Source organism: Cyprinus carpio, chromosome A13, assembly GCF_018340385.1.
Source record: "Cyprinus carpio isolate SPL01 chromosome A13, ASM1834038v1, whole genome shotgun sequence".
NCBI lineage: Eukaryota > Metazoa > Chordata > Actinopteri > Cypriniformes > Cyprinidae > Cyprinus > Cyprinus carpio.
In genome coordinates this window covers 11,118,324-11,146,308 of record NC_056584.1, presented here as the reverse complement: position 1 = coordinate 11,146,308, position 27,985 = coordinate 11,118,324, and the positions used below count along the sequence as shown (strand labels likewise).

General features: G+C 37.5%; 1 protein-coding gene across 2 annotated transcripts; it reads right to left on the bottom strand.

The window, feature by feature from the left end:
* Nucleotides 1-76: 76 nt before the first annotated feature.
* LOC109087019 (adenylosuccinate synthetase isozyme 2) lies at nt 77-16,427 on the bottom strand. 2 transcript variants are annotated; one of them, XM_042768778.1, is made up of 13 exons: nt 16,131-16,427; nt 10,523-10,625; nt 9,636-9,704; nt 9,500-9,550; nt 8,008-8,074; nt 6,742-6,849; nt 6,456-6,537; nt 6,111-6,237; nt 3,828-3,982; nt 2,792-2,916; nt 2,603-2,700; nt 2,377-2,526; nt 77-1,996 (listed from the first exon to the last, which is right to left on the bottom strand). In XM_042768778.1, the coding sequence occupies exons 1-13, from the start codon at nt 16,317-16,319 to the stop codon at nt 1,944-1,946; spliced, it is 1,377 nt and encodes a 458-aa protein (XP_042624712.1). In that variant the 5' UTR covers nt 16,320-16,427; the 3' UTR covers nt 77-1,943. The 2 variants fall into 2 exon arrangements, with proteins under 2 accessions (XP_042624712.1, XP_042624713.1); XM_042768779.1 differs by lacking the exon at nt 16,131-16,427 and adding an exon at nt 12,372-13,013.
* Between the last annotated feature and the right edge of the window lie 11,558 nt (nt 16,428-27,985).

Sequence of the window (27,985 nt, the reverse complement as noted above, 5' to 3'; positions counted from 1 at the left end):
TCTCTAAGACGAGCAATCGTTACCAATTACAAACAATGCCACAAAATACTGCTAAAAATGACCAGGCACAAAAATGAAAGTTTCTCATGATATTACTTTATTAATCGGATTATCGTGGCAGTTGTCTGCCATTCATCCAAGATAAACAGAGTGAGTTTTGGTGCAAATTCCACTAGATGATCATGCACACCCATCAGTACAGTATCTATCACCAGCAAGGTGTACAGTAAGTGTAAATTCAAGAGAATATGGCTTTGTGTTCTGTAATACATGAAAAACCAATAAGCAGCAATACAACACAGAAACAGTAAAGGATTTCTAAAACAGAAAAAGTTGTTTGTGCAAACAAAATGTTCAACTGTCCTATTCTTGAACATTAATAATAGAGCTATATTTAATTTGTTCAGAGGAAATGTTGTGTTAATACAAGATAACTGATGTGTAATAGATGCTACTAAGCAAACAAACAGGTAACATCATTTATTCAGCAGCTGTGAGCAACAGAAAATACAACGCATCACACCGTCATCAATCTGAAAAACTAAGAGTTATCATTCTGGGTCATTTACGAAGGCTCTTTATATCACAGCATTCACTTATCCATTAAGATACTTCTTTGGATGCATGTGTACTTTTGGCAAACGGCAATGACAATAATGCCCTCAGAAACTAAAAGAGGTTTAGCAATTCCATAAAAGTGCAATCAGACGAAAAATTTGTTTTCAAGTTTCATTGTTCATCTGTATTAACAAGGCACACTTTATCCTATATTACTTATTGGAAGGCGCAGTACTGAGGGTGAGACAAAACAGAAGCAAATCTGGGTTTCTGAAACAACCCAGTCATATTTAAATAGACCAGCTCTGTTTAGATCATCTCTTAACATTGAAAGGTTCTGTAAATGTACTACTTGAGGTCAGAAAAGCAGACGGCCTCCTGCAGTCGCTGACAAGCACAGAAGTAGTTCAAACTGAATTCACAAAATTGTCTCAAGGATCTATATTTTTACAATTTATATTGAAAGGCAAGTTTACTGATATCTCATTATTGTGGCTTTAATATGCTTGTGGCATTAAGTTGTACAGTTGAATAATAAACAAACATCTGAGGACTGTGCAAACATTTACATACATTCAATGGAATCAAAACCCTGCCTGTATAACAGCACATGCTTCTTGAGGCACATTATACTTATAATGTTTATTATATACTATTTTTTGGAGCAAATTAAATAGATTTAAATCTAAAGATGCTTTCACAAAATATTCTACTCCTATTTTTGGAGAAGCAGAAAACACCCACTGTAATCTTATTACATTTTCAGGGTGCATTGTACATATTTCTTATTCAGAATAAACATTTAAATTTTCTTTTAAAAACCGTACGTTTAAATGAAGTTGACTTGAGTAAGTCAATCATACAGTCCATTTAAAACAAGGACAAAGTGTGGCAGTACACATTGCATAACCGTTGATTCTTGTATGATAAAAGAAACAAAGAACATTTAACATAACATGTACAGTATAAGTAATCGTTTTACCCAATCTGTGTGAAATATTGACATCTAACAACAATATACATCACTACTGATGCCTGACTGTTTGAAGTAGTAGCACATGTACAGCATGTGGACTCAAGCTGGAGATACTGAGCTTATGAGAGCTCAAAATACCAGAGAAGAATTATGTAAAGCAGATGAGAAACCGTTAAATGATTCCAAAAAGTAACTAGTTGAAAAACCCTTTTTGATTAACCACAGGAATGCCATTATATATGACAAATACTCCATTTCAAAGGGCTGTACGATGATCTGAGTGAAACCAAATGACGTTCTTGCCATGGAGAAACTGAAGTGAGGTGGGAGAGGAAACACATGAGGCAACTATCCGTCCCCGAGTCCAGAGCGTAATCCAGCCAGTGCTACATGCAGGCCAAGCAGCCTCTTAAAAGAGCTGGATCATTGATTCCCGTGACTTCCCAACACCTATCCACTTCACTGAAGCAAAGATGGAAGAAGTCATTAGGATCACTGTAGTAAAACAACCCCACTGCATTTTAAACAATCAGACTTACATGAACAGCTGAGTTAAAGTGACAGTCTACTCTCACCTTCATGTCATTTCAAACCTGTATGACCTTCTTTCTTCTACTGAGTTTTTTGGTTACCATTAACTTCCCATATTATTTTTTGTTGCATATTTTTGTCCATTTGGATGTTAATGCTAATCAAATCTTTTTGGTTGCAGACATTCTTCAATTTATCTTCTTTTACATTCCACAGCAGAAAGAAAACCATATAAGTTTGGAACGATATGAATGTGAGTAAATGACAGAATTTCGATTTTTTTTGGAAGCGCTATCCCTTTAAAGTCTTACCAGGCACACCCAAGTGATCTTCGATGTAGCAGACATATTTCTGTGCATTTTCTGGAAGCTCATCAAAGGTCCTGGCAGCAGATGTGTCTGTTTTCCAGCCTGGCAGAGTCTCGTACTGCACTTCAACCTTCTGTAGCACCTCTTGGTTTGCTGGGGAACATGCATGATATTTAACTCCACTAGCTTTTATTAAATCTACATGTGATATGGGAAATGTGATGCTTACCTGGAAAATGTGGGATGATTTCACCATCTACTTTGTAAGCCACACCAACTTTGATCTCAGGAAGCACATCCAAGATGTCAAGTTTGGTGAGAGCTATGCTAAACAGACATATAGAAGGACGCATATAAGAAAACAGTACTTTATAGAACACCGATACAGAAGCCAAAGGAGACTTATTTGAACACTCACGCTGTGAAGCCATTAATCATGTGGGCGTATTTGATAAGCACCAGATCCAGCCAACCACATCTCCTTTTGCGACCTGTGGTCACGCCCACCTCCTTGCCTCTCGACTGCAGGAGCTCTCCAATTTCCTATGCATAAGTACAGTATGAACAAAGTGCTACATTTATTGACTTTGTGTATTTATGTGTACAGGTATCTGAATATTACATTAAATGAGTTAAACAGTCAAGCTTTTTTATAACTGTAATAATTTTAGGGATGACTGTGTAACATTCTATCCAGGGGAAAAATATTTAGAAACTATTTAGAAAAATGGATAAATAGCATTTGACTCACCCTGGTTTATTTACAGTAAAGTTTATGTGTAATATCCCTATTTTATAAATATTAAAACATATGATCTATATGATATGAGCAGAATTATTTGACAGTTTGAATTATGAAGTCTACAAAACCTTCTTCCCACTAGATGGAGCCATTTTAAAACTGAACTCAAAGTGTTTGAAGTGTAAGAGCAATTTCTAGTTGAAGAAATATATTTGGACCCACTTTATATTGTGTTTAACACTATCATGTACGGACATTTAAAATAATCATATGATACAATGCACTTATTGTCTACATACATGTTTTTATATTGTATTTATAATTAAAATACCTGCAGTAATTCTGCAATTATTTTCTGCAATATTTAATTGATATTACAGAAATTCTATAACATTTCTATCTATAGAATAATCTATTATTTCATTGACTATGCGAACCCTGCTATTGTTTATTAAGTCACTGAAAAGCACATTATGAATAGGAAATCATAAATGTCTCATACATAATATATTCATTGAAATGTAGCGTGACGGTTTCTGACTGCTCTGTTCCTCCAGCCTCATTTTTCCTGTTCAAATCTATCCATAACAATAATCATGCTCGACTAAAGTCAGGGTCATTACTGCCAAAACACTCATAACACTGAATGCACCGTAGTGAGAGCTCATCCAAACAATGCAGAAACAAAAGAGGAAGTTAAGCAGCTGCTTACGTTGTTCTGTTCTGCAGGGAAAGCTCCAATCCCAACCCTCGTGGTGTAGGCTTTGACAACTCCATACACTTCACCCACGTTCTGCGGCGGCATGCCCAGACCCGTACACACCCCTCCCACAGTGCAGTTTGAGGAAGTCACAAACGGATATGTCCCTAAACAAAAGCGTGACATCAGTGCTGCATGCTAGTGAAGTGTTAGCGAATCCTTATGCAATGTCAATATTATTTTCATTTTGTAAAATAATAGACCTTTGCGTCTGTCAACCCCAATAATTATTTGTAAAATGTTAGAGGCGCACAACGCTGCTTAAAATCACATAACATAACCATAGAAATAAAATGATTAGGACTAACTTTTTTTACATAGTAAAGTTAAATGTATTATAATCAACTAAAAAAAAAAAAAAAAAAAAAAAAAAAAAAAAAAACACAACATCAAATGATGATATGAAAATTTAAATAAATACATTAAAAATTGAATTGTTAGTAAATAAGAAGAGAATGTAATGACAATGTTATTATTATGTAGAGTAATAAGCATCTACATCTTTCAATGTAAATTTGTTAAAAAAATAAAAATATATATTTTTTTAAATACACTTCTTACAATTCATAAATCATATAAAAATAAAAAAAATAGTAGAAACTACAATTTTTTTTTAACATGTAGAATAAATAAAATAATAAAAAATAGAAATATAGTTGCAAGAAGCAATTAAGGGGCCAAGCACTACAGAGCTAAGCATGGCATGGACTCTAGCAATGAGTAATTAAAATCATTTTAAGATGATTTTAGTCAAAATGGCAACCACTAGTAATATGATTTATTGGCTTATCACTTTTGACCAATAGGTGGCACTGTTATCAAATATTTCCAGAAATAGAGCCTCAGATTTATTTTGGCAATATGCCTCAAATTTGTAGCGGCGCTATACAAAAACGGTTTGTCTATCGACATGAAATACATAACTTTTTGCTAGCATGATCTGAAGATGATCTGAGTCAAATTTGGTGAAAAGCTTTCGAAAAAGTAGGTTTTCAACATAAATCAAAATGGCGGACAGGAAGTTCATCCAATTATGGCATAATTAGTATAGCTGTTCTCGGCATGATCCAAGGAATAAATCAAGATCTGTTTCATTACAATAGGCTAATGTAAACAAAAGTTATTATCATTTTTAGAAATTTCATTATAACTTTGAGTACCATCAGGGCATGGTGCTGAAGAAGCATACCGAGTTTCGTAACGATACGTCAGTGCGTTTGTAAAATGTAGCATTTTATTACAAAATTCAAAATGGCCGACGCCCAAAATGGCTAACATGGGAAAATTGGGTATCATTCAACTTCGCGTGCTGCATCTAATCTAAAGAGACCAGTTTTGGCCAAACCATTCAGAAGTTATAAGCAAAAATATGCATTTTTCATATCTCCTAAACACTAGGGGGCACAGTGCCGAAACACTGCAGGTAGTCTCAGGTCATGCTTGTTATAACACACACCAAGTTTGGTCTCAATACTCCAAACCGTTGTGGAGATACAGCTTCAGATCCATTTTTGCGTGCTGTTCGTTGAATTCGTACGCACGTTATTCGAGAACGATTTTAAGAATCAACTTGAATTCGATAAGTTTTTGCCAGCATGGTCTGAAGATGATCTGAGCTAATTTTGGTGAGAATCAGACAAACCATCTAAGAAGAAGTAGGTTTTTCGAACAATTAAAGATAGCGAAAAAAAATACACCTTGCGATTTTTTAATTGAATGATTTTTGTTCATTCGACTCGGCATGAGCCAAGGATTTATAGGAAAAAATTATTTTCCTTCTGTGCCTTACAGTTCAAAAGTTGTTAGCATAAACATGAATAAAACTTTGGACAAGTGGTGGTGCTAGAGAGTTTGAGATAGAGACTCCAGATTTGCTTTGGTTAATGTGGAGACTGTCCTCTATCAGTGTACCAACTTTCCCACAACTGCTTCTATGGGCTGCCATAGACTCATGAGCGGAAGAAATGGAAGAAGCATAAGAACACCAGCAGATACAATAGGTGCATATGCACCTTCAGTGCTTGGCCCCTAATTATAGAGAATGTAGAATGTGTGAGACTGTATTATTGACTTGTAGACTTATTGTTATTGACACTACACAGGATTTAACTTCATGGGAGGACTTTTCCAGAAGCTCACAAATGGGAATCAGCTGGTTAGCACATTGCATAATCTTATGTTACACGTGGTCAGGGAATGGTATGTACTACGTGTTTCAGTGTATCCATTACTCACCAAAGTCAATGTCCAGCAAGGCAGCATTGGCACCTTCCACCAGAATCTTTTTTGGAGGCCCGTGTAGTGCCTCATACATGAAGAAGACTCCATCTCTCACCATGGGCTTTATTCGATCTATATATGTCTGAAAAAACAATCAGTCTCAGAAAGTTTGGTAACCCTTGTTGTCTGTGTTGCACATTAGATATTACTGTTATGAATACAGTAATTAAATGCATACATTTTTTTCAAGAATTGTGTATCTCTACCTTCTTTACTATAAATCTGACTCTTTTCCGAGTCTTATTAAATCTTGTAAACCTAATCTACGGTGTGAACTGGTGTGACGTCTAAGCTTCTCACCTTGAGTTTCTCAAGTTCCCCATCCACATCAATCTCCAGTGAAGGGTACATAGACTTATACTGCGAGGCCAAATGTTTAAATCTGTGAAAAGATACATGAGACTGCTCAGCTGACACTGTGATAGACGAGAAGCGTGATCAGATGCTCTTCCATTGTTTCTGTTGGATTAAGAACTGGATTCAATGTTTTTACAGAAGATGAAGTTTAACACTCTATTGAATGTGACATGAATGGGTGAAACAGTTGAGTTGTCAAGCACATTTGAACAGGTAGGAAGACACTGACCTCTCTGAGAACTCCTGAAAGTCAGCCAGAAGGTCACATATCCTCAGGCCACTGCGAGCTGCTTTGGCTGAGTACACAGGGCCGATTCCTTTTTTAGTTGTTCCCAAACTAGGTGGTGAAACAGAAAGAAGGTGAGACTCGTGAGTGATATTCACATGCATTAGATAGATACTATTTTTCCATGCTGGATTTATGGGTATGCCTTTTTCAGGGACCCCTAAGTGTATATACAGTAGACAGAGAAGTGACCCTCTGTTATAATATTGTATAAAATTAAGTGTAATTTCGTTTACATACAATTTTTTTATTCAACAAGGATGCTTTAAACTGATAAAATTGACAGTAAAGACATTTATAATGTTACAAAAGATTTCTATTTAAAAATGCTGCTCTTTTGAACTTTTTATTCATTAAAGAATCCTGAAAAATTTATCAGTTTCCAGAAAGATATTAAAGAGCACAACTTTAAAGCAAACTTCATTATTAATACTAACAAGAACATTTTCTTCACTGATAATAATACGTTTCCACAGCAAATCATCATATTAAAATGGTTCCTCTCGTGACACTGAAGACTGGAGTAATGATGCTGAAAATTCAGCTTTGCACCACAGAAATAAATGACATTTATAATAAATTTAAATAGAACATATTTTAAACTGTAAAAATATTTCACAATATTACTGTTTTCACTGTATTTATAATCAAATAATTGCCGTCTTGGTGAACATAAGAGTCTATTTTCAAAAACATGAACAAAAAAAAAAAAAAAAGTAATCTGACAGACCCCAAGATTTTGAACAACTAAAAGCCACTGAATCAATCATTACTGATTTAAATAATCATTTATTCATATTCTACATTTTAATTTAACCTAATATTTTAATGTGAGATGGACTATTCCAGACTTAGCCAATATTAAATTGAATACTTTTTTATATTTAATATCGAATGTTATTACGATTATAAAAATATTTCTTTTTTCAGATTTGCATAATTATTTGTATATAAATTATTTCACATTTCAAGGACAAAAAGGACTGTATCTACTCTCCAAATCTAGAACATTGTGTTTGTCAGTTATAAAACAAAATCACAAAATGCACACTTAACAGTCAATTACTAAGATCAATCAGAATGGTTAGAAAAGCCACCATTACACATGACTAAAGTTCATCTCTCAAAGCATTTTTTCTTTTGTTATGAACTTGTGTCATAACATGTTGCTAGCGTGTTGTATGCGTGTGCATAAAGCAGGGTTTTTACTTTTTGCCAGCTTGCTGTTGCCTCTCCTGTTCCTGGACTCCATCCACAGCTTGATGGAAATCAAACACTAGAGGCAGGAGAGTGTATACATTACAGTGAGACAACTCATCTCTCTGAGCTCTGAACCCAACATGCCAAAGCAGGACACCATAACAACACTTGGGCTGACTACAATTGATCCTGTGTCCTTTCATTATAACTCCTCCTGCTGAGAATCTAGAATTACAACAATAGACTAAAGGCATAAATAATTCAAACACATACCATTATTAATTTTAAAGGACTCTTTGATTATATGACATTTGAGAGCAGTATCTGCCTTCTTCAAATCCCAAAAGCAAAACATAAACAAAACTAAAAAAACAGAGAGGTAAAAATGCATTGATGCATCAGTGAACATTTAAACACATTAATTAGATTCTATTCTTATTGATATTGAGCTATTATTGACAGCTATTTTCAGTTCCTTAAGGAAATAGATTTAGGTTTAGGCTTACATTCTGTGTAAATAGTGATGCTTTGCCATTGTCGTGACACACAGTATAAATCTTTTTTTATAAATATATAGTCAAAGGGAGGTTTTCAAAACTCTATCATACATTTCAGCAATCAAAAATAAATTAATATATAAATAAAACAATTCCATGCAAAAGCTGACATAAGCCAAAAAAAAAACCTTACCAGATTGTTGGAGGGCCATCAACAAAGTGCCTTGCAAGCACTGTAATAATACCTGTTATATTATGAGTTTATTTCTTAACCAAAGAATAATCCTTGTCTGTTTTGTTGTAAATAATTCTCCAAATCCAAAACACCCAATGTACGTCCTTTACAGTACATCAATGCATTCATTTGGCTCAAGTTAAAAGTTTTTCTTAATTAATTAAATTAATACTTTTATTCAGTGAGGATGCATTAAATTGATCAAAACTGACAGTAAAAACATTTCTAATGTTTCTATTTCTACTTTTTCTAATGTTAAAATTTCTATTTCAAATAAATGCTGTCCTTTAAACATTCTATTCATCAAAGTATACTGAAAAAATATATAACATTTTCCACAAAAATATTAAGAAGCACAACCATTTTCAATATTTTCAATAATAAGCTAATCAGAGTGATTTCTGAAGGATCATGTGACACTGAAAACTGGAGTAATGACTGCTGAAAATTCAGCTTTTCATCACAGGAATTAATTATATTTTTTAATATATTAAAATAGAAAACAGTGATTTTAAATTGTAATAATATTTCACAATGTACTGTATTTACTGTATTTTTGTTGAAATAAATTAAAAGAAAAACTGACCGCATACTTTTGAATGGCAGTGTAAGTAAAAATAACCATGAATCCAAAATAATCATTTAGTAAAGAATTGCAATCAAATCAAATTGTTTACACCCCGTAAAGCCAAATTTTGCTGTGTTTGCAGCTGTAAATGTAATTGTGGCATATGATGGTGTTTATATGACATGGGAGCCATCAGCCTACCGATGTGCGCCCGATCAGAGATGATGAGCCTGCTCTCCCAGCCTTCCAGACCTGCAAGCAAACTCACCGTTAGACCCCTACCAATGCTCACTGAAACTCAATCATACAGCCCAAGGGCACAAACAGTTAAACAAACCTTTTCCTTTCCGCATATTCTTCTCAGCCTCCTCGAAGAGACCCGGCAGGTGAATGACTACACCATTCCCTGCAATCAAATGAGGAGCTGGCAGTCATCACTGTCCAATTCAGGGCTTTAAACCCTGAGATAACTTCATCTTTACAACCTTTAAAGGCCAGTTTCAACTCTCAAGTCTTAAATAATTTGGTGCTAGAATGTTACAGTGAATTGTTTAGCCACAGACAACCGATTACAAACTCATTAATATTCATACACTTTGTACAGTCACAGAAACTTGTTTCTTGAGTCATGCTGTGATCAGTTTCAGTTGTGACAAAACCACAGATGGACAAGCAAGTTGTGTGCTTCATAAATATGCAAATAAAGTCGCATTAACCAAACTTTATAAATGTACAATGTGAAATCTTGAAATAAATGGAGCAAGAGGTAAAAATGTACCAATTTAAAGTCTGAAAAGCCCAAATGTGTCATTCCAGATGTTGGAATGGATAGAAAGGGGTATACTATTGAAAAGGAATCTTAAAAATCACTCAAATCAACACTCAAACCCTGCAACACAGATTTCTGAAAGCTGTACAATCTAATGTACTATGAACATCAAGCATTTCCAATACATCATACTAATCTACAGTGCTGATATATGAATCAGAAGGCCAAAACACAGTAATGGCCATTAGCAAAATTGGATCTTTGCAAATAAAGTGCATAGATTGCACTCAGCTATATTAGTTTGGATATGCTGGCCAACATCCAAACACTCTGTACTCTGAACACTCTGAAGCTGTGGTGTTGTTTTTGAAGCCTTGTTTTTTTGGTTTCATGAGAATGTGCACAATTCATATGAGACACTATCCAAATGGAGAGAGGAAATTAGACATACTCACCAATGAAGGCAGTGACCTTAGGGTTGATAATCCCACTGGGTAGAAGGTGGAAGTCATATTCCACTGAATCAACCACCACCGTGTGTCCTGCATTGTTGCCTCCCTACAGGAGAGAAGAAACACAAAGACTTTTCAATCCTTGAGAAGATGACACACAAATCTAGGAAAGTTCACACCAAAAATTGTCATTATTTACAGTACTTACCAATTTCATCCAAAATATTATGACTGACTGACTTCTGTGGAACATAAAAGTTGTTTTGAGAAATGTTTTTGTCCATCCATACAATGGAAATCAAGACGATCCATTGTTGTTTGGACCTCAGATTCCATCTTTTGCGTTCCACAGAAGAAAGTATGTTTTTGGGTGAACTATCCTAAGCATTACTATGTTATGGTACAGACATGCTTTGACATGCAGTTGTGAAATGGAAAATTTGAAGCATGGAAACAACACTGATTTTGGTTGTTAGGTGTGGATTTAATGTGAGAACAGCTCTATTGCTCAATTATACAAGATACAAGTAGGAATCCAGGAATCTGTCTCCCTTATCTATCACATCTGATTCAACTCATCAGCTCATTAGTAGAGACTGCAAGACCTGAAATGATATAGGGGCTGCATCCGAAAACTTAAGGACAGGTGACTTGCTGCCTCGCTGCCATATCAGGCAATGACTTTGCAGGCAGCGTTTTTGCATGAAGGCACCTCATGAAACTGATTTTGGACAGGCTTCTGAGGCAGAGTAATGGTTTAATGATCTACAGCAAAATATAGAGAGCTTTGGTGAGAACTAAGTTGATATTTCATTACTGCAATATTAAGTTCTCGCTAGAAATGACATAAAAAGTGGAAAATGTTGATCAAAAACATACATTTACACACGACCTGACCACCGACCGCAACTTTCAGATGCCATCTTTATTATTTGGCTTAACTCACAGAATGGAATGCACAGGATTGTGGGATATCAAAGGCAGCGAAGGATACATCTATGCTGCCTTCAAAAATCGGCCAGATGAAGGCATCTCAGGAGACAGGAACTGAAGCTAACATTGAATTCAAATGTGCCTTGATGCTTTCCTACCTTGGAATGCGTGCTCCAACGGCAGCATTTTTCAGTTTTCGGATGCAGCCAGGGAGACATACTAGGGGCCCTTGCAGGACCGGTTTGAAAACGACTGACATAAAGAATGCAAACTTGATTCCTTCCTTGACGACACATGACCAAAGAGCAGGGAAACCATAGACTACGGAGCACACTTGGCCCACCAACAATTACCATCCTCAAGAATCATCAAGAGTCCTCACGTGTTGGTTTTTTAACATGGCATGTCACATCTGAGGGAGTTCTCACAAAGTGTGTTCAATAAATCAGTCTTTAATCCAGCCAGGAACAAAATAAACCAGGTTTAATGTTTTTTCTTTTTTTTTTTAATTTACACACTTAAAGCATACAAACTTTCAATGACAAAACAATTACTCTATTGGGAACAGAATGGAATGTGAAAAGTTTGTCAATATCAGCCAAAAAAAAAATAATAATAATAATATATATGTTGACTTTAAAGCTAATTTGGATTGATACTGCATTTAGTTTTATAAGATGTCGGTTCTAGGGAACAGGTGTTGTTTGTATCAGAGGAGTATATATATATATATATATATATATATATATATATATATATATATATATATATATATTATATATCAATTCAACTTCATGTTGACTTTAAAGCTAATTTGAATTGATACTGCATAAATTTTACAAGATGTGGGTTCTAGGGAATAGACGTTGTTTGTATCAGAGAAAACCCGAAAAAGCGAGTCATATTTTGAGTCAATAACCTGGAACATTTCTTTCACATGATGTTTGTCACGTTTGCTCTCATGACGGTCTCTGGGGTTTCAGGCCGTGTTGGATGGCGTCCAATGTTCCAAACATGGCATGCTAAAAGTGGCTAGACTGAGTGATCTGCTCCACCGTCTGTTTGAAGAGGAACAAGGGGTTGAGGAAGTAATACTGGGATTACTAGCAGAGTTACCACTTTATTACCCACAACGACACACCAAGCAGTCCATCACCATTAAAAATGTAGCTCAAAAAGTACCAAACCAATTAGATGAACCAGATTGATTAAATATTGTTTTGTGTGGTGAGATAATGTTATGATGTTCTATCTGGTTAGGTTTTTGTTGGTTTTTCAGAATAAAAAGTGTGTGCACATCTGTAATGAGAGCAAGAGTACAGTCATGGGCATGACTGTATGCATGAGAAAAACTTTTTGTATTTACTATTTTATTTGCACTTATAAGCATGTATCAAATTCACAAGAAAAGACAGATGGGACTCAAACCTCTCTAGGATAATGAAAGAAAGATTCCAAGTCAGACAAGGTTCCCATTTTCTAAAGGTTTTAGAAATTGCACTCACAAAGGGCTAGTTCTAGCCAATCAACCAGTTTCAGACAGACATTTCCACGTTTTTTTTTTTTTTTTTTTTTCAATTTCTTATCCATTTTTCTTTATTTCTCTGTCATAGACTATACAGCAAAAATGCTTAAATTTTCATTCACCAATACCTTTGTAAAAATTCATTATTCCCAGTCAGCCCCAATTCATTTAATATATAAGGGGGAGGGAGAAGTAAAGTGAGTAGTAATAAAAAAGAAAAAAATGTGTCTATGACTTCAGTCTTGAAACATTTTAAAATGACTTTTAATTTCTTTGTGTACCAAAATAATACTGAGGAAAGAACACAGAAATCAGCTGATAAAAAAAGTAATTGTACAATACTTCCTGTTATCAAATAAAGCATTTGGGACTTGAATAACACTGTTTAAAATGGCAGCTCAGTTATCAGCAAGCAACATACTTGGACTCGCTGATAAACAAGCAGCTGCACATTACACAGTTAACATGACCACTGCAACACTGCAGTCAAGAGGATTTTCACGGAGACTCAATTATCAAGCTGACCCCAAGGATTTATACATGCCTGACATTAATGGTCAAAATATTTTAAGTCTCTTAAATTACAACAGTAATTTAGTAGTAGATAATATATTATTTAAAGCAAACTGTGTCAATTGCAATGTCAATATAGCAAATCTATCCAATTACAGAATTTATCTGTAAGAGCAACAGATTCTTGTCAGACTTGGTGTTACAGTGGCAGACCAAGAAATGTAATACCAAAAGTATAGCTTGACTAAAGGATGTCTATACACACTCCTGTAGATGGTTACAGCTCACAAAGGTCTCAGTACATTCCTGTACAACAGGTTAGACTGACGACAGCAGCTGGTTGTCATAACAAATATGTAGGAATTTCTCTGAACGAGTTATGAAAGTGTGACCATATCAAACCTAAAACATTTAAGCCCACGTACCTGAAAAACCATAAACAATAAGCAAGCCACAAGAAGCATGATTATTATGCCTACAATGCAACAATGTGCAGCAAATTGATTTGTTTTTCCAATATCTCATCTATAAAACAGATTTAACCACACAAAATTGGCTGAAAAGAAAAGAGGCAATAAAAAGAGGCAAGTCTGCAAATAAAATGTTAAGGGCATCTTAAAAAGAGGTCATGCATTGTGTTAGATCCTCTGGCTTCTGGGCCGACATATCAGATTGGTGTGACATGGAACAACACGATGGTATTTTTTCCATTCCATCTGCCTGTAAGGAAAACCAGTCAGACTGCTGAGTGCAGTGTTTTTATAAAAAGGCTAACACTATCTGCTTTCTGTCCCATCCTTTGCATAGTGCAGCACCAAGTGTCTTATTTGAATGCAGTCACAATCTTGGCAGAATACAAACTTCTTGGAAGAGAATCCTTGCAATGTGAACCTGTTATCAATACCATGCATAGTGACAGGGGGCGTAAAGCAGCCTGCTCTCATGCTCTCTAACACATAACACAACCACAGGTGCCATTTCCCCATTTGTCCCTAAAAGTTCTCTCTTGACAAATCTAAACATTATGTTATATAGTTACATCTGTGTAAACATTTAAAAATCACCAGGTCTAACAGAACAGAATAGAAGCATTTAACCCCACTTAGGGAGTTTCAAGAAAAACATTACATATATGTCATGCTTTTTGTTATATAATATGATAGATGTATATCATATCTAACAGTTTTACAGTACATGTTAAGTGAGAGCACAGCAGTGTCTGAAAGCCATGAGGCTGAAATAGTGACACCTGTTTCTTTCTGACATGCAGTATGAGATGTTGACACATGGAGCCATATGCTAAGTAAACCTTTCTTTAGTCCCTCAGAACTGCTTAACAGTATATGTGTATTTTTTGAAGTATATATAAAAATATATACTTTGCCTGGAGCATTTTACATAATTAAACACAAAAAAAGCATTCCTTTAAAGTTTTACTATAAGCTTTCATCAATACATTTCAATGACATTCCATTTGTTTGAAATTACATTGCAAATACTTTTTTACAATTACTTAAAACTAGCCATTTCTCTAGCCATTTAAATTTTAAATATTCTAATTAAAAATATCAAGAAAACTCACATTAACAGTTGAAAATTCCATAAAATTATTTATGGTTTTATGCATTCAAAGCAGTTTTCTAGGTCTGGAAACAACCATTTTAAATCCCCTGATATAACCATGATTTTATACGAGCACACTTTAGACGTACGTTTTTACAAACCAAGGACACAGCTATAGAAAGTGTGTATATGTGTGTGTGTGTGTGTGTTCAATCTCTCTCTCTCTCTCTCTCTCTCTCTCTCTCTCTCTCTCTCTATATATATATATATATATATATATATATATAAATAAAACATTCTAGCAATTGTCTAAAGTATAAATATTGCTATTTTTTAAAGTTGTAGGACATCACGTCTGAAGAATCAGTGAGTTACAGGACTGTGTACATTTATAACACTTGAGACAACTGCGGAAAATTAAGTATCTGGAGGTTAATGTTCAGTACTATTATCAACTATTATTTTAATTATTAACAATTACAACATCTGGATTTGTCTGTAATACTCATAAATACCACACCCTCGGGCGTCATAGACTTCAAAGGAGTCCTGCGCCCGTGTTTACATCCTTTGCAAAACATCCCGGATATTCCAACATTAGCTGATATACAAAATGACATCTGGAAAGATTTCAAGGCTACACTGGGCTGGCCTTCGGTCAAACATCACGCTGGCTTCAATATCACACAATTCAGTCAAGGTGACACTTGCAAACACACTACACTGTACACTGCTAGCGAAGCTAAACCAGTACGCTGCATTATAATCGACGTCGCTCGCGTGCAGACAGCGTAGTTGATTAAACTGGAAGCGCGTAGATGCGCGCTGTAACGTCCGTTTCCGCTTTAATAATGCGCAGCTAACTGCTTACCAACAACTGGCCTGCAAACAAGTCCTATAATCACATACTTGACTAAGACTTAACATGCATTCACTACTCTCTGATCAGCCATGGATATTTCCTTACAAACAAGCTTGTGGATGATGTAACGTTACGTTACACAGCGCGTCACAACTACTCAGCCCACCGGAGATATATATTCACATATTCAAGCACTACAGTCCTTATAAACCAACCTGACACCTGCAGACCATGTCAGCGTCCTGGGCCAGCAGGTCCACCACCTTTCCTTTCCCTTCATCGCCCCACTGCGCTCCGAGCACCACGGTCACTTTGTTGCCCACACGCGGGCTTGTCACCCGGCTCGTCCCGTCCTCGCCGTGGGATCCTGCGTCCTGCGACTGTGCGTTCACGCTGTCGGACATGACCGTATCCCCTCTGCTCTGCCTGCATCTGCATGCTCCTCTAACACACGCACACCTGAGCAGACTCCGAGGGCGGGTCACTAATTGCTTCCCAGCGCCTCCCCCTCCACACACACACACACACACACACACACACACACACACACACACACACACACACACACACACACACACACACACACACACACACACACACACAGAGTCTGGTGCACTGTCCTTGTGGGGTCTCCTCATTGGGGTAATGGTTTTTATACTGTAAACTGTATTTTCTAGAAATAGAAAAACACATTCTCTCTCTCTCTCTCAATTCTTTTTTTCAATTCAAAATTGCTTTATTGGCATGACTGTAAATGATACAATATTGCCAAAGTTTAGTACAAAAAGAATATAATAACAATAATAATAATTAAATGAACATCACAGTAATAGAATGGAATATTATAACATGTTAGAATAAAAAAACTAAAAAATAACAAATTATAACGTGTGAACATTTGATACCACAGTCTTTAACTTACATAGAAACACACATACATACTTAGGAACACTGTGGTGGACAGTAGGGTAACACACTGAGGTCACACACACACACACACACACACATATTCACCTGCTGTCTCTCAGGCTGTGCTGCTCAGTAAGTGCTGCTCTCTCTCTCTCTCTCTCTCTCTCTCTCTCTCTCTTTCGCTCTCTCTCTCAATTTCAATTTCAATTTAGGTGAGCTTTATTGGCATGACAAAAACTGCACATTTGTATTGCCAAAGCAGTTGCAGCTGGGCTGCTTACAAATAGTGCACATATGTATTAACATAAAGAAAAAGAATAATAGTGATAGTAATAATAAAAAAATATAAAAAGTATTAAGCAAAATGATTTATATGTAAGCGTATAAGTTGAAAAAAATTACAAAAAGATAAAGTATTAGATTTACAGAGGCAAAATATACATCTAAGTAGCCTAATATAATAGAGTAATATGGCATAACATAATCTAGATATGCTGGAAACATCAGATCAGGACAGGTTGAGTGTTTTCTCTTCTATGGTAACAGACAGACACATACTGAGCAGCAAACACACATTTCTTGTGTTCTCCTAACAGATACGACAGTTTCTCCTGGTTCAGAATATGTCTGATGGATCTGCTGTATTTTATCACAGAACACTGTCCGTATGTCCGTGTATTTGGAGCATTCTGTCAGGAAGTGCAGTTCTGTTTCTATCTGAATCAGATCACAGTGTGAACACAATCTCTGCTCTCGGTGCAGCATGTTTTGTCTGTGTCTGCCCGTCTCTATCATCAGCTTGTGTCTGCTGAGTCTGTATCTGGTCAGCGTGCCTCTCATTTCTTATCTGATACTCTGCCATACTGTACTCTCTCATGGATGTTTCGATTTAATTGCCATTTTTTGTATCTTTATGATTAGTGGATATTTGCCTAATTCTGCCCTGCATGCATTATTTGTTTAACATAATATATTATGTAATACATTTTTACAGAGTTCTGCATGCAGGACTCTCTCTCTCTCTCTCTCTCTCTCTCTCTCTCTCTCTCTCTCTCTCTCTCTCTCTCTCTCTCTCTCTCTCTCTCCGTTTCTCTACGGTTTAAGGAAGTGACGTCTTTATGCCTTGGACGTTTCCGTTAGTGGTCCAGCGCATTCAAAACAGTGTGTAGGGGCGCTTAATGCTCGGTGGGATTGCGATTATTTATTTAATCCTCGTGTTTAAAACGTCAAAATTAAAATTAGGTCCTTTGTTGCTCCCTCTGGAACTAACATTCGAAAATTAAAGTGTTGATATTTCCGAGATAACGCGCCTGGATTTCAGCAGTGAAGCGAGAAGGCTGGATTCGCAACTAGCTACTCTGGGATATAACCAAAGTCCCTTTAAGACAGGGTTTTCTATAGTGTTTGATATAACTTACAGCACACATTTCGATTCAGGTAAGTAAATGTCGTTTTGCTTTTACATTTATTTATTTGTATTTCGTTACGTTAACTCTTCAAATATGATGCAGGCAGCGTCATTGTTTACCTTATGCACCTAACGTAGCGTTTTGGTTCGTGTGTAATGTCAATGAAAAAAAGGCCAAGTTTTTATTTCCCTTCTATTGCTAAGTGGCCTATAATTAAGTATGAGTACACATTAGTTGTTTAGCTATCTTGTCAGCTGACAAATGCAGTAAGTAACACGTTATAGAAACGTATACTGTAAACTTGAATGTTGTATTATGTAACAGTTAACTGCAGTAGTTTGCAAAAGGTAACGGTAAACATTTTTTCATCACTTATTAAGCTTGGCTAATGTTAATTCCAACGTATACTGGTGCATTAAACAATAATAGTATTATTTTTAAATATTGTGCATTAAATTCATTATTTTTCTACCTTTGTCTTTAGGAAAGCCATCATCTGTAATGTGGAGCTACAGGGTGACAGGAAGGACAGCTGATCGTCCAAACCACATGTGACCATATGAACCCCCAGATGTGTTGGAGAACTTGAGCATGAAATGCAATTTAGTACTTAAAGGGGTCCTATTATGCTCTTTTACAAGGTCTTGATTTTGTTTTGGGGGTGTACTAGAACAGGCTCTCATACTAGGTTGTTCGAAAAACATATATTTTTCACGTATTTTACATTATTACAACATCTCTCTCTCAGTCTGGCATGAACGGCTGGAATAGTTCCTGCATCAAATGAAGGCCCGCCTTATGAAATAGGAAATGTGCTGTGATTGGTTAGCCGCGCCAGTCTGTGTTGTGATTGGTTAGCTGCGCCAGTGTGTGTTGTGATTGGTTAGCTGGGCCAGTGTGTGTTGTGATTGACACCACTTGGCGCCTGGTCGGGAAATGTCATGCCCTTACCATAGCAGCGTGCTGTGAGTTTCAGTGTAAATATTGTGTCAAAATCAAATCAATTTGAGTGCTATTTAAACCCACAACACTAAAACCACCCTAAACTCGAAAGCCTTCGTAAATCCAACACATCTACAACACACTTATACTACACTAGTTTACCTCAATAGTGCAGCTCAACCAGGTCTCGTCCCATTCGTCGATCTTTGTGATATCACAAATCCCGGAAGATATGCATTGTAGTCCAAACAAGTCGTTCGTTGTAGTTTTTGAAAAGTGATTTCTGTTAAATAAAATATCTCCTTTTGAATTGGACTTTGAGCTTTGTAACTTTGCAGATCTTTTTTTATGCTCAAACAGCAACATTACAGACTAACTAAAGCTGAAAAAGTATAAAAGCATAATAGCACCCCTTTAAAGCTGCTGATAGCCAGACCAGATACTGACTGCTGCTTTTGATATGATCCCCCTTTGTCCAGGGACTCATTACTCCATTTCTGTTTATCAAATGTCTGTGAAACGTGCTTGTTGTCGTAAGTTGTTGAAGCATTTTATGTTCATACAAATATTTACACATTAATAAATTTGTTGGAAATGTAAGCAGTTGAAAGTGAGAGGATGTTTTTTGTTTACATACTGTACTGTTCAAAACTTTTTGAAATAAGTCTCTTATGCTCAAGTAAACCTGCATTTATTTGATCAAAAATACAGGCAAAAACAGTAATATTGTGAAATATTGGTTTTCAATTTTAATATAGCCTACATTTATATTTATTTCTGTCAAGCAAAGCTGAATTTTCATCTGCCTTTACTCCAGTCTTCATTGTCACAGAATCCTTCAGAAATCATTCTTAAATGCTAATTTGATACTCTGTTATTGTCAATGTTGGAAAAAATTGTGCTGCTTAATGTTGTTTTTTTTTGTTGTTGTTTTTTTTTTTTTTTTTTTGGAACCTGTGATGCTTTTTGCTGGATTGATTGAATCCTGGAAGATTATTATTCAAAATAAAAATATTTTCTAACAATATATATAACAATATAAGTCTTTACCATCACTTTATCATTTTTACATCCTTGCTGAATATAAGTATTAATTTTCTTTCAAAAAAAATAAAGGAAAAATGACTGACCCCAAACTTTTGAACGGTAGTGTATGTTTTACACAAAAATTTTTATTTTACATAATGCTGTTCTTTTATTCTTCAAAGAATCCTAAAAAAGTTTTATTTATTAAAAAATATTAAAGGGATAATTTAGAAAATTTTGTCATTAATCACTTACCCCCATGTCGTTCCAAACCCGAAACTGCCAAGTAAATTACACTGTCAGTGTCCAGTAAAGGATGAAAGACATCGTCAGAATGAAACAGGTTTGTTTAAGCATTAAACTCATGGCCACAAGAAAAATATTTCGTTCCCTCAACATAAGAGGAAAAAACAAATTATCACATTCCCCTGAGTTCTCTTTTCCCACGAGTTAATATGACATTCCTACAAATTAATATCTTGTGACCATGACATATTATCACATTCCCCTGAGTTCTTTTTCTAACTTCGCTCGGTGTTTCACTATGGGAATCACTTTGGGCGTGACCAACTGCGGAAGCTCCTATAACCCATGTCTGTCACAGACAGACCAACCAACCTCTGCCACCCACATCACCAACTATATCAGTCAGGTCGACCCCTGCCAAAATCTTTCTTCCTGTGGGAGACTGCAGGAACCTCTCTCAGCACATCCTGACTTTGCTGATTTCACTAAACTGTTCAACAGACGGGCCATCATTGGAATCCGTCACCGAATGCAAGGTCAGTTGTATCGTGTTGAGTGACATCATTAACATTAGATAGTGTCCGCATCAAGGAGAGCTATTCTAATTGGCCTATTGCATATTAAATTACTGCGGCAGGCTACGTCAAGTCAACTATGGCTTTGGAGGTTGCACCCAGCCAAAGTCAAACAGGCTAACGTGCTGTGATAAGTCTGAGGTTTACCCACTTCTCAGCCACTATGTCGACGGCCATCACTCCTGCCAAAGGGAAAGAGTCGAAGATCAGGGAGGTTGCATCCCGCTCGTGTCCATCCTCATGTGGAGCTACCATCTCGGGCAGGGACCCTCACTCCATTTGTATCGTGTGTATGGGCCCGAAGCATGCTCAAACGTTGCTGGCGGATCCACAAACATGTGCTCACTGTGCATCATTGCCGGTGAAAATCCTGGAAAGGAGGCTGAGAGTGGCGGTGACTAATAAGCAGGACTCATGTCTGTCCGGAGCGGCCACACAATTTTCAATGACCAACCATCTCCCGCAGGCTAGTACGAGCTGGGCGGACATGATGGAAGCCGAATCCCCAGATATGACTCTGCTGTTTGAGGGCCTTCTCATGCAGGAGGAGGGTGATAGGGGTACGAGGACGCAGAGGGTGATGCTAACTCTGATCTCCTCGATTTAGACATGGACGAAGAAGAGGAGGAAGATAACTCCCTCTTCCCCGCCAACAGTCTAGGCCTCAGAGCACCAACGTCTCAGCTTCGCAAATTGACAGTAACTTGCACAAGGTGTGCAAGTGGGCAGCATTACAGGTGCCATTACTGGTCTTGCCCTTTTAAGAACAAGCTTCCTACTAAGGGCCATTCCATGTTGGAGATTCAGGAGAGCTGGGGTAGGACGGACCCCCAGCGGTAGATTCTTTAGTGGCTTATCATCTCCATCTAAATCCGCGCTCTATTTCTGCCTCCTCACTTATACAGTCTGTGTACTCGCTGAACGCGGTGACATTACTGTCTGCGTATCAAGTGGAGATTTTGAAGGAGATGGGGCGGCAGCTGGACTTAGGAGCACCGAACCCAGCACTCTGGGACGAAATTTGTGTGGTGAATGATCAGATTCTGCTCTCTTCCCGCGGCGCTAACCAGGACTGTGGCTGCATGATGGGCTTGGCTGTGTCAGGTGAGAGAGTGTTATGGCTAAAACTTTCAGGCTTGGGTGATACGCAGAAGTCAGAAGTAATGGATGTTGCTTAGGACCCGACTTAGGGGCTGTTTGGTCCAGCCCTCGAGAAAATGAGGGATACCAGCACCCTCAGAAAACAGGAGGATAAAGCTTTTAACCTCTGTTTGCTGTGTCAGCAAATGCTGCGATCATCCTCTCAACCGCCACGTCAGGGCTTCACAGCAGCCGCAGCAGCGAGAGGGAGACCAGTGGGCAATAGGGCTCAAAGACCTGGTCACGGCGGGCAGCAAGCTAGCAATCACTAACGAACGGATCTCTCCCAACCAAAAAGAAATCACTCGCTTCCGTCCTTGTTAATAAAATACCACCCGTTCCACCCCGAGGTGAGGAAGAAGAGGTGTGCAAAGAGAAGAAGGTGGGATTACAGCCCTCTTGTTCTGAGTTCAGTAAGGGTCCTTTCGGTGAGCTCTCCTCAAAGTCTGAGAGACAAGGAAGCTCAGAGTCATGTGCAACAGTGTCACCAAGCACTCACTCGGTGTGTTCAGACACCTTTCAGTTTGGGGAAATTGAAAATAAAGAATGCATATGCGATATGCTCCCCGAGTTCAAGAAACACATTAATAAATATATCACAGCCAGGCAAGCAGCCAAGGGCAATATGTTCCAGAAACACACGAAAATCCAAAGGTATGAGAAGCACTGCCCCAGTCTCACCGCTGTGCACCGGCCAGCTGGGCGGAAGTATATGGAGGACTTCTCTCTGTCCTGATAGCCAATTGGTGTGCATGCACGGTTCATTTTTGGTGTCTTTCTTATCTGACACACACATTTGAGGTCTTGGAGTCTTCACTAATGAGCTGATGAGTTGAATCAGGTGTGTTTAACTAGGGATACTTCTAAAATGTGCAGTGCTGGGGGTTCTCCAGGACCAGGATTGGAAACCACTGCTGTAGACTGTCAGAATATGGATCATTGATCCAGACCAATCAGATGAGGCTGAAATCAACAACCCAGCAATGATTCCCTCTGTCACGGTAGGAAATCCATTGTTTCCTCCGTGTCATGTTTTGTGTTTGTTTTTGTACTCACGTAGTCTCCATGTGCTCGTTTGGTTGATTGTTGTCACCTGTGTGTTGATTGTCCTCGCTCCAGCTGATCCCTCATCTCCACCTCAGCTACATAGACTCACTCATCTCTCTGTACTGTTGTCAGATCCTCATTCATGTCTCCACTTCCTAGTTGGATTACCGTCTTCCGTGTTCGTGTGCTGGATTGTGTTCGTGTTGTAGTCTTCGTGTCAGTGTTCCGGTCTGTTCCTGGTTTCATCCATTGACCGTCTTCACCTTCACCATCGACTTCACCATCCAGCTTTCTCACGCCACCGTAGACCTTCGTTTCCATTGCCTACATTCTGGACTCTGATATCAATAAACTTCTTCTGATTGCCTGCAATTGCTTCCTCCTCTTTTACAAGCCGTCACACCCTCTGTAGTACAGGTCCTTCTCAAAAAATTAGCATATTGTGATAAAAGTTCATTATTTTCCATAATGTAATGATAAAATTTAAACTTTCATATATTTTAGATTCCTTGCACGCCAACTGAAATATTTCAGGTCTTTTATTGTTTTAATACTGATGATTTTGGCATACAGCTCATGAAAACCCAAAATTCATTCCATATCTCAAAAAATTAGCATATTTCATCCGACCAATAAAAGAAAAGTGTTTTTTAATACAAAAAAAGTCAACCTTCAAATAATTATGTTCAGTTATGCACTCAATACTTGGTCGGGAATCCTTTTGCAGAAATGACTGCTTCAATGCGGCGTGGCATGGAGGCAATCAGCCTGTGGCACTGCTGAGGTGTTATGGAGGCCCAGGATGCTTCGATAGCGGCCTTAAGCTCATCCAGAGTGTTGGGTCCTTGCGTCTCTCAACTTTCTCTTCACAATATCCCATAGATTCTCTATGGGGTTCAGGTCAGGAGAGTTGGACAGGCCAATTGAGCACAGTAATACCATGGTCAGTAAACCATTTACCAGTGGTTTTGGCACTGTGAGCAGGTGCCAGGTCGTGCTGAAAAACGAAATCTACATCTCCATAAAGCTTTTCAGCAGATGGAAGCATGAAGTGCTCCAAAATCTCCTGATAGCTAGCTGCATTGACCCTGCCCTTGATAAAACACAGTGGACCAACACCAGCAGCTGACATGGCACCCCAGACCATCACTGACTGTGGGTACTTGACACTGGACTTCAGGCATTTTGGCATTTCCTTCCTCCCCCAGTCTTCCTCCAGACTCTGGCACCTTGATTTCCGAATGACATGCAAAATTTGCTTTCATCCGAAAAAAGTACTTTGGACCACTGAGCAACAGTCCAGTGCTGCTTCTCTGTAGCCCAGGTCAGGCGCTTCTGCCGCTGTTTCTGTTTCAAAAGCACACGCCTGTGCACGGTGGCTCTGGATGTTTCTACTCCAGACTCAGTCCACTGCTTCCGCAGGTCCCCCAAGGTCTGGAATCGGGTCCTTCTCCACAATCTTCCTCAGGGTCCGGTCACCTCGTCTCGTTGTGCAGCGTTTTTTGCCACACTTTTTCCTTCCCACAGACTTCCCACTGAGGTGCCTTGATACAGCACTCTGGGAACCAGCCTATTCGTTCAGAAATTTCTTTCTGTGTCTTACCCCTCTCGCTTGAGGGTGTCAATGATGGCCTTCTGGACAGCAGTCAGGTCGGCAGTCTTACCCTCATTGCGGTTTTTGAGTAATGAACCAGGCTGGGGAGTTTTTAAAAGCCTCAGGAATCTTTTGCAGGTGTTTAGAGTTAATTAGTTGATTCAGATGATTAGGTTAATAGCTCGTTTAGAGAACCTTTTCATGATATGCTAATTTTTTGAGATAGGAATTTTGGGTTTTCATGAGCTGTATGCCAAAATCATCAGTATTAAAACAATAAAAGACCTGAAATATTTTCAGTTGGTGTGCAATGAATCTAAAATATATGAAAGTTTAATTTTTATCATTACATTATGGAAAATAATGAACTTTTATCACAATATGCTAATTTTTTTAGAAGGACCTGTAAGTCTTCTTCTTAAAAACCCTATGTAAAATGTTGGTTAATATGTATTGATTATTGTAAGTGCCTGAGGATAAATCTTTGTACTTCTCCAGTATTTCAGATAACATACTAAGCGTTTATTTATCGGTGGAGAGGTTGCAGTCATTGAGTTGTTTTCGTTCCCTCAGACAATCGAGAGTTATTTTACAAATCAGGGGTAGTGTGGATCACTTCTATTCAGAGTCAGCCCTTTTCCACATTTACTCACTTTTTAAATATATTCATTAATGTTATATATTCATTAATGTTATGCACATATATTAATGTAAGAGGCAATGAGGATGGAACATTGAGGAGGAATCCAATGAAACTGATAGCTGAAGGGGTTAAAGCCCTGAGTTTTAGGACTCATTGTGCAGATCACTACCCCTTGCAAGTGAGTGTCTCCCATTTGTGAAAATCAGATGGGTATTTTTTTTAATATTCGGTTACAAAAATGTTGATTGTCTCTTGAATTTCACTTGCAGGAGTTTGAACTTGCCACAGTTCTTGCATGGATAGACCATGAGCTTTATAAAAGTGTGAAAGCTATGGATTGGAAGACTAATAGCAGCTACATGTCAGTACAAAGGTACTGCATCTTCCCAAAACTGCTACTATCCTTACTGCTGCTTTTGGATCCCATCCAGCATCTTTGGGTGCACTGGTGATGAACACAGACTCTGTGCAATTCTCCCTGCTCACATCCTATGAGACTGAAGGCATCTGGAGAACAAGAAATTTATGGAGTAAGGATTTTCTCCAAGGGCCATTTCAGATGCTCTTTGTCAGCGCAGCCTTGGAAACTCTGCTGGTGTGGAACAAAGACACGATGCTTTATAGTTTTCACAATTATAGTGAATGGCATTATCTGTGAATAATGGATTCAGCTGCCCACCTAGAATGGCCCTGGAGATTCTGTGGTGCTCTACCTAAACCAAAAGGAGCAGATCATTATGCTGACAATGTTAGATGGAGCTCTGCATGTACAAAAGTACCCTTTGCAGATGTAGATCAGGAGTACCATGCGAGGGGAGGCCCATGGCTGTCCCTTTATTAGCTTCACACACAACATGAACAGGCTGTCTACAGTACTACATCGATAAGGGAGAAGGCATTGAGTTGTGGGCCCAGGTGAGTTGGAGTAGACCTACTGTAGCTCATGCATCACAAAAGAAGTTACCACATGTACACTTAAAAATAAAGGTTCTAAATGGGGGGTTCACAGCTATGCCATAGTAGAACAATTTTGGGCTCTCCAAAGAACCTTTCAGTGAGCAGTTCATAAAAGAAATACCCTTTTCTTTGTGTGAAGAACATTTAAATAATCTAAAGAACCTTTTACACTACAAATAGCCTTCTGTGCAGTGGAACAGTTTAATGGAAGGTTTTTTGTGGAGCCATAGTTGCAACCCAAATATTTTTATTTTTAAGAATGGAAAATGAATGCCAGATACTTCTTGTGTATTTCCAGATAGCCTACAATGAAGGTAAAAACATTAATGTGATGCTAAGCACGAACAAAAACCATATGTTGTACATTCTGAGAGTGTGCACCATCTGGATACAACAAACAAGGTCTGGACAAAAAGGGTCTTTTAGAAAAGCCAGGTTTCATTGAGCTGTGTTTAAAATACTATTTAGGTAGTCAATTGTTTGTGATGCTTATATAAGCCAAGCTCTAAAAAATTGCCTGGGCATATTTATTGACAATCTGTTCTTTTTCCAGGCCTTTACCGTTTATCAGGATGCAGACTATAACAACTCTGATCTCATGTGACAGTGAGTGTTTTCTTTTTTTAATGACACATCAATGAAAGATTCTTGTACAGACAAGGTTAACAACAATACTTAAAAAAAATAAAAACCAGCTGGACCTCAAGTGATATACTCTATATGGAGCTACTTCCAACCCAGATTGATAATTCATGCAATCTGCCAAAAAAAAATCAAGCAAGTTTTTTTGGCTGCTGGGGGGAGTTGCTCTTAAAACATTTCCTGATAAGAACACTACATAAAAACTACCTCACAAAAAAATACTTAGGGGGGTTACTGATTATTTCCCTTTTTCTTATTTATGGAAAAACATTTCCTGATAAGAACACTATATAAATACTATTGCACAAAATAAGGCTTACCGGTACATTTGTAGATTTCCCATTTCTTTGTGGGCTATAGTAAGTGTAAGTTTGTGTTATAAAGCAAGTTTCATCTGATTATCTAACAATATCATTTAGAATGTTATCCTACAACCATCTACCGTAGCAGTTCAAACCTTTTAAACTGACTTATGTTGTCCCTTATAGACCACAGAGGATTCCATGTGAGATGCACACTTTTGTCAATTATATTATTCCACGGTAATATTCAATAAATACATGACACTTAATAATAGAATACATTAAATTTGATTAAGTCCTATTTAATCATTTTTTCAATTTATCTTTTACAGATTTGTGCTTAGTAATTCATTATAGTATGTAGTGAGAATCTGTCCTAGTATGCCTGTATATTTGTAGATACTAATGCTGTAATTTAATCAGCATCACTAAGGTAAGTATGAGAAACACAGTGTTATTTTTGTCATAGAGTCATATAATAGATTTTTAATTTATATATATTTAATTTAATTTATATATATATATATATATATATATATATATATATATATATATATATATATATATATATATACAGGCTGGTATATGACATACATGTGAGGCAACTGGTGATAGTCATGGGTTCTCTAATGTCTCTC

Bases quoted from the DNA above. Each gene is read 5' to 3' on its own strand.
- LOC109087019 (XM_042768778.1), bottom strand. From the start codon at position 16,319: ATGTCCGACAGCGTGAACGCACAGTCGCAGGACGCAGGATCCCACGGC. The intron at 9,551-9,635 runs GTTTGTTTAACT...GTTTGCTTGCAG, and splicing joins GAATATGCGGAAAGGAAAAG to GTCTGGAAGGCTGGGAGAGC. The intron at 6,850-8,007 runs GTAAAAACCCTG...TTCACCACCTAG, and splicing joins CAACAGCAAGCTGGCAAAAA to TTTGGGAACAACTAAAAAAG.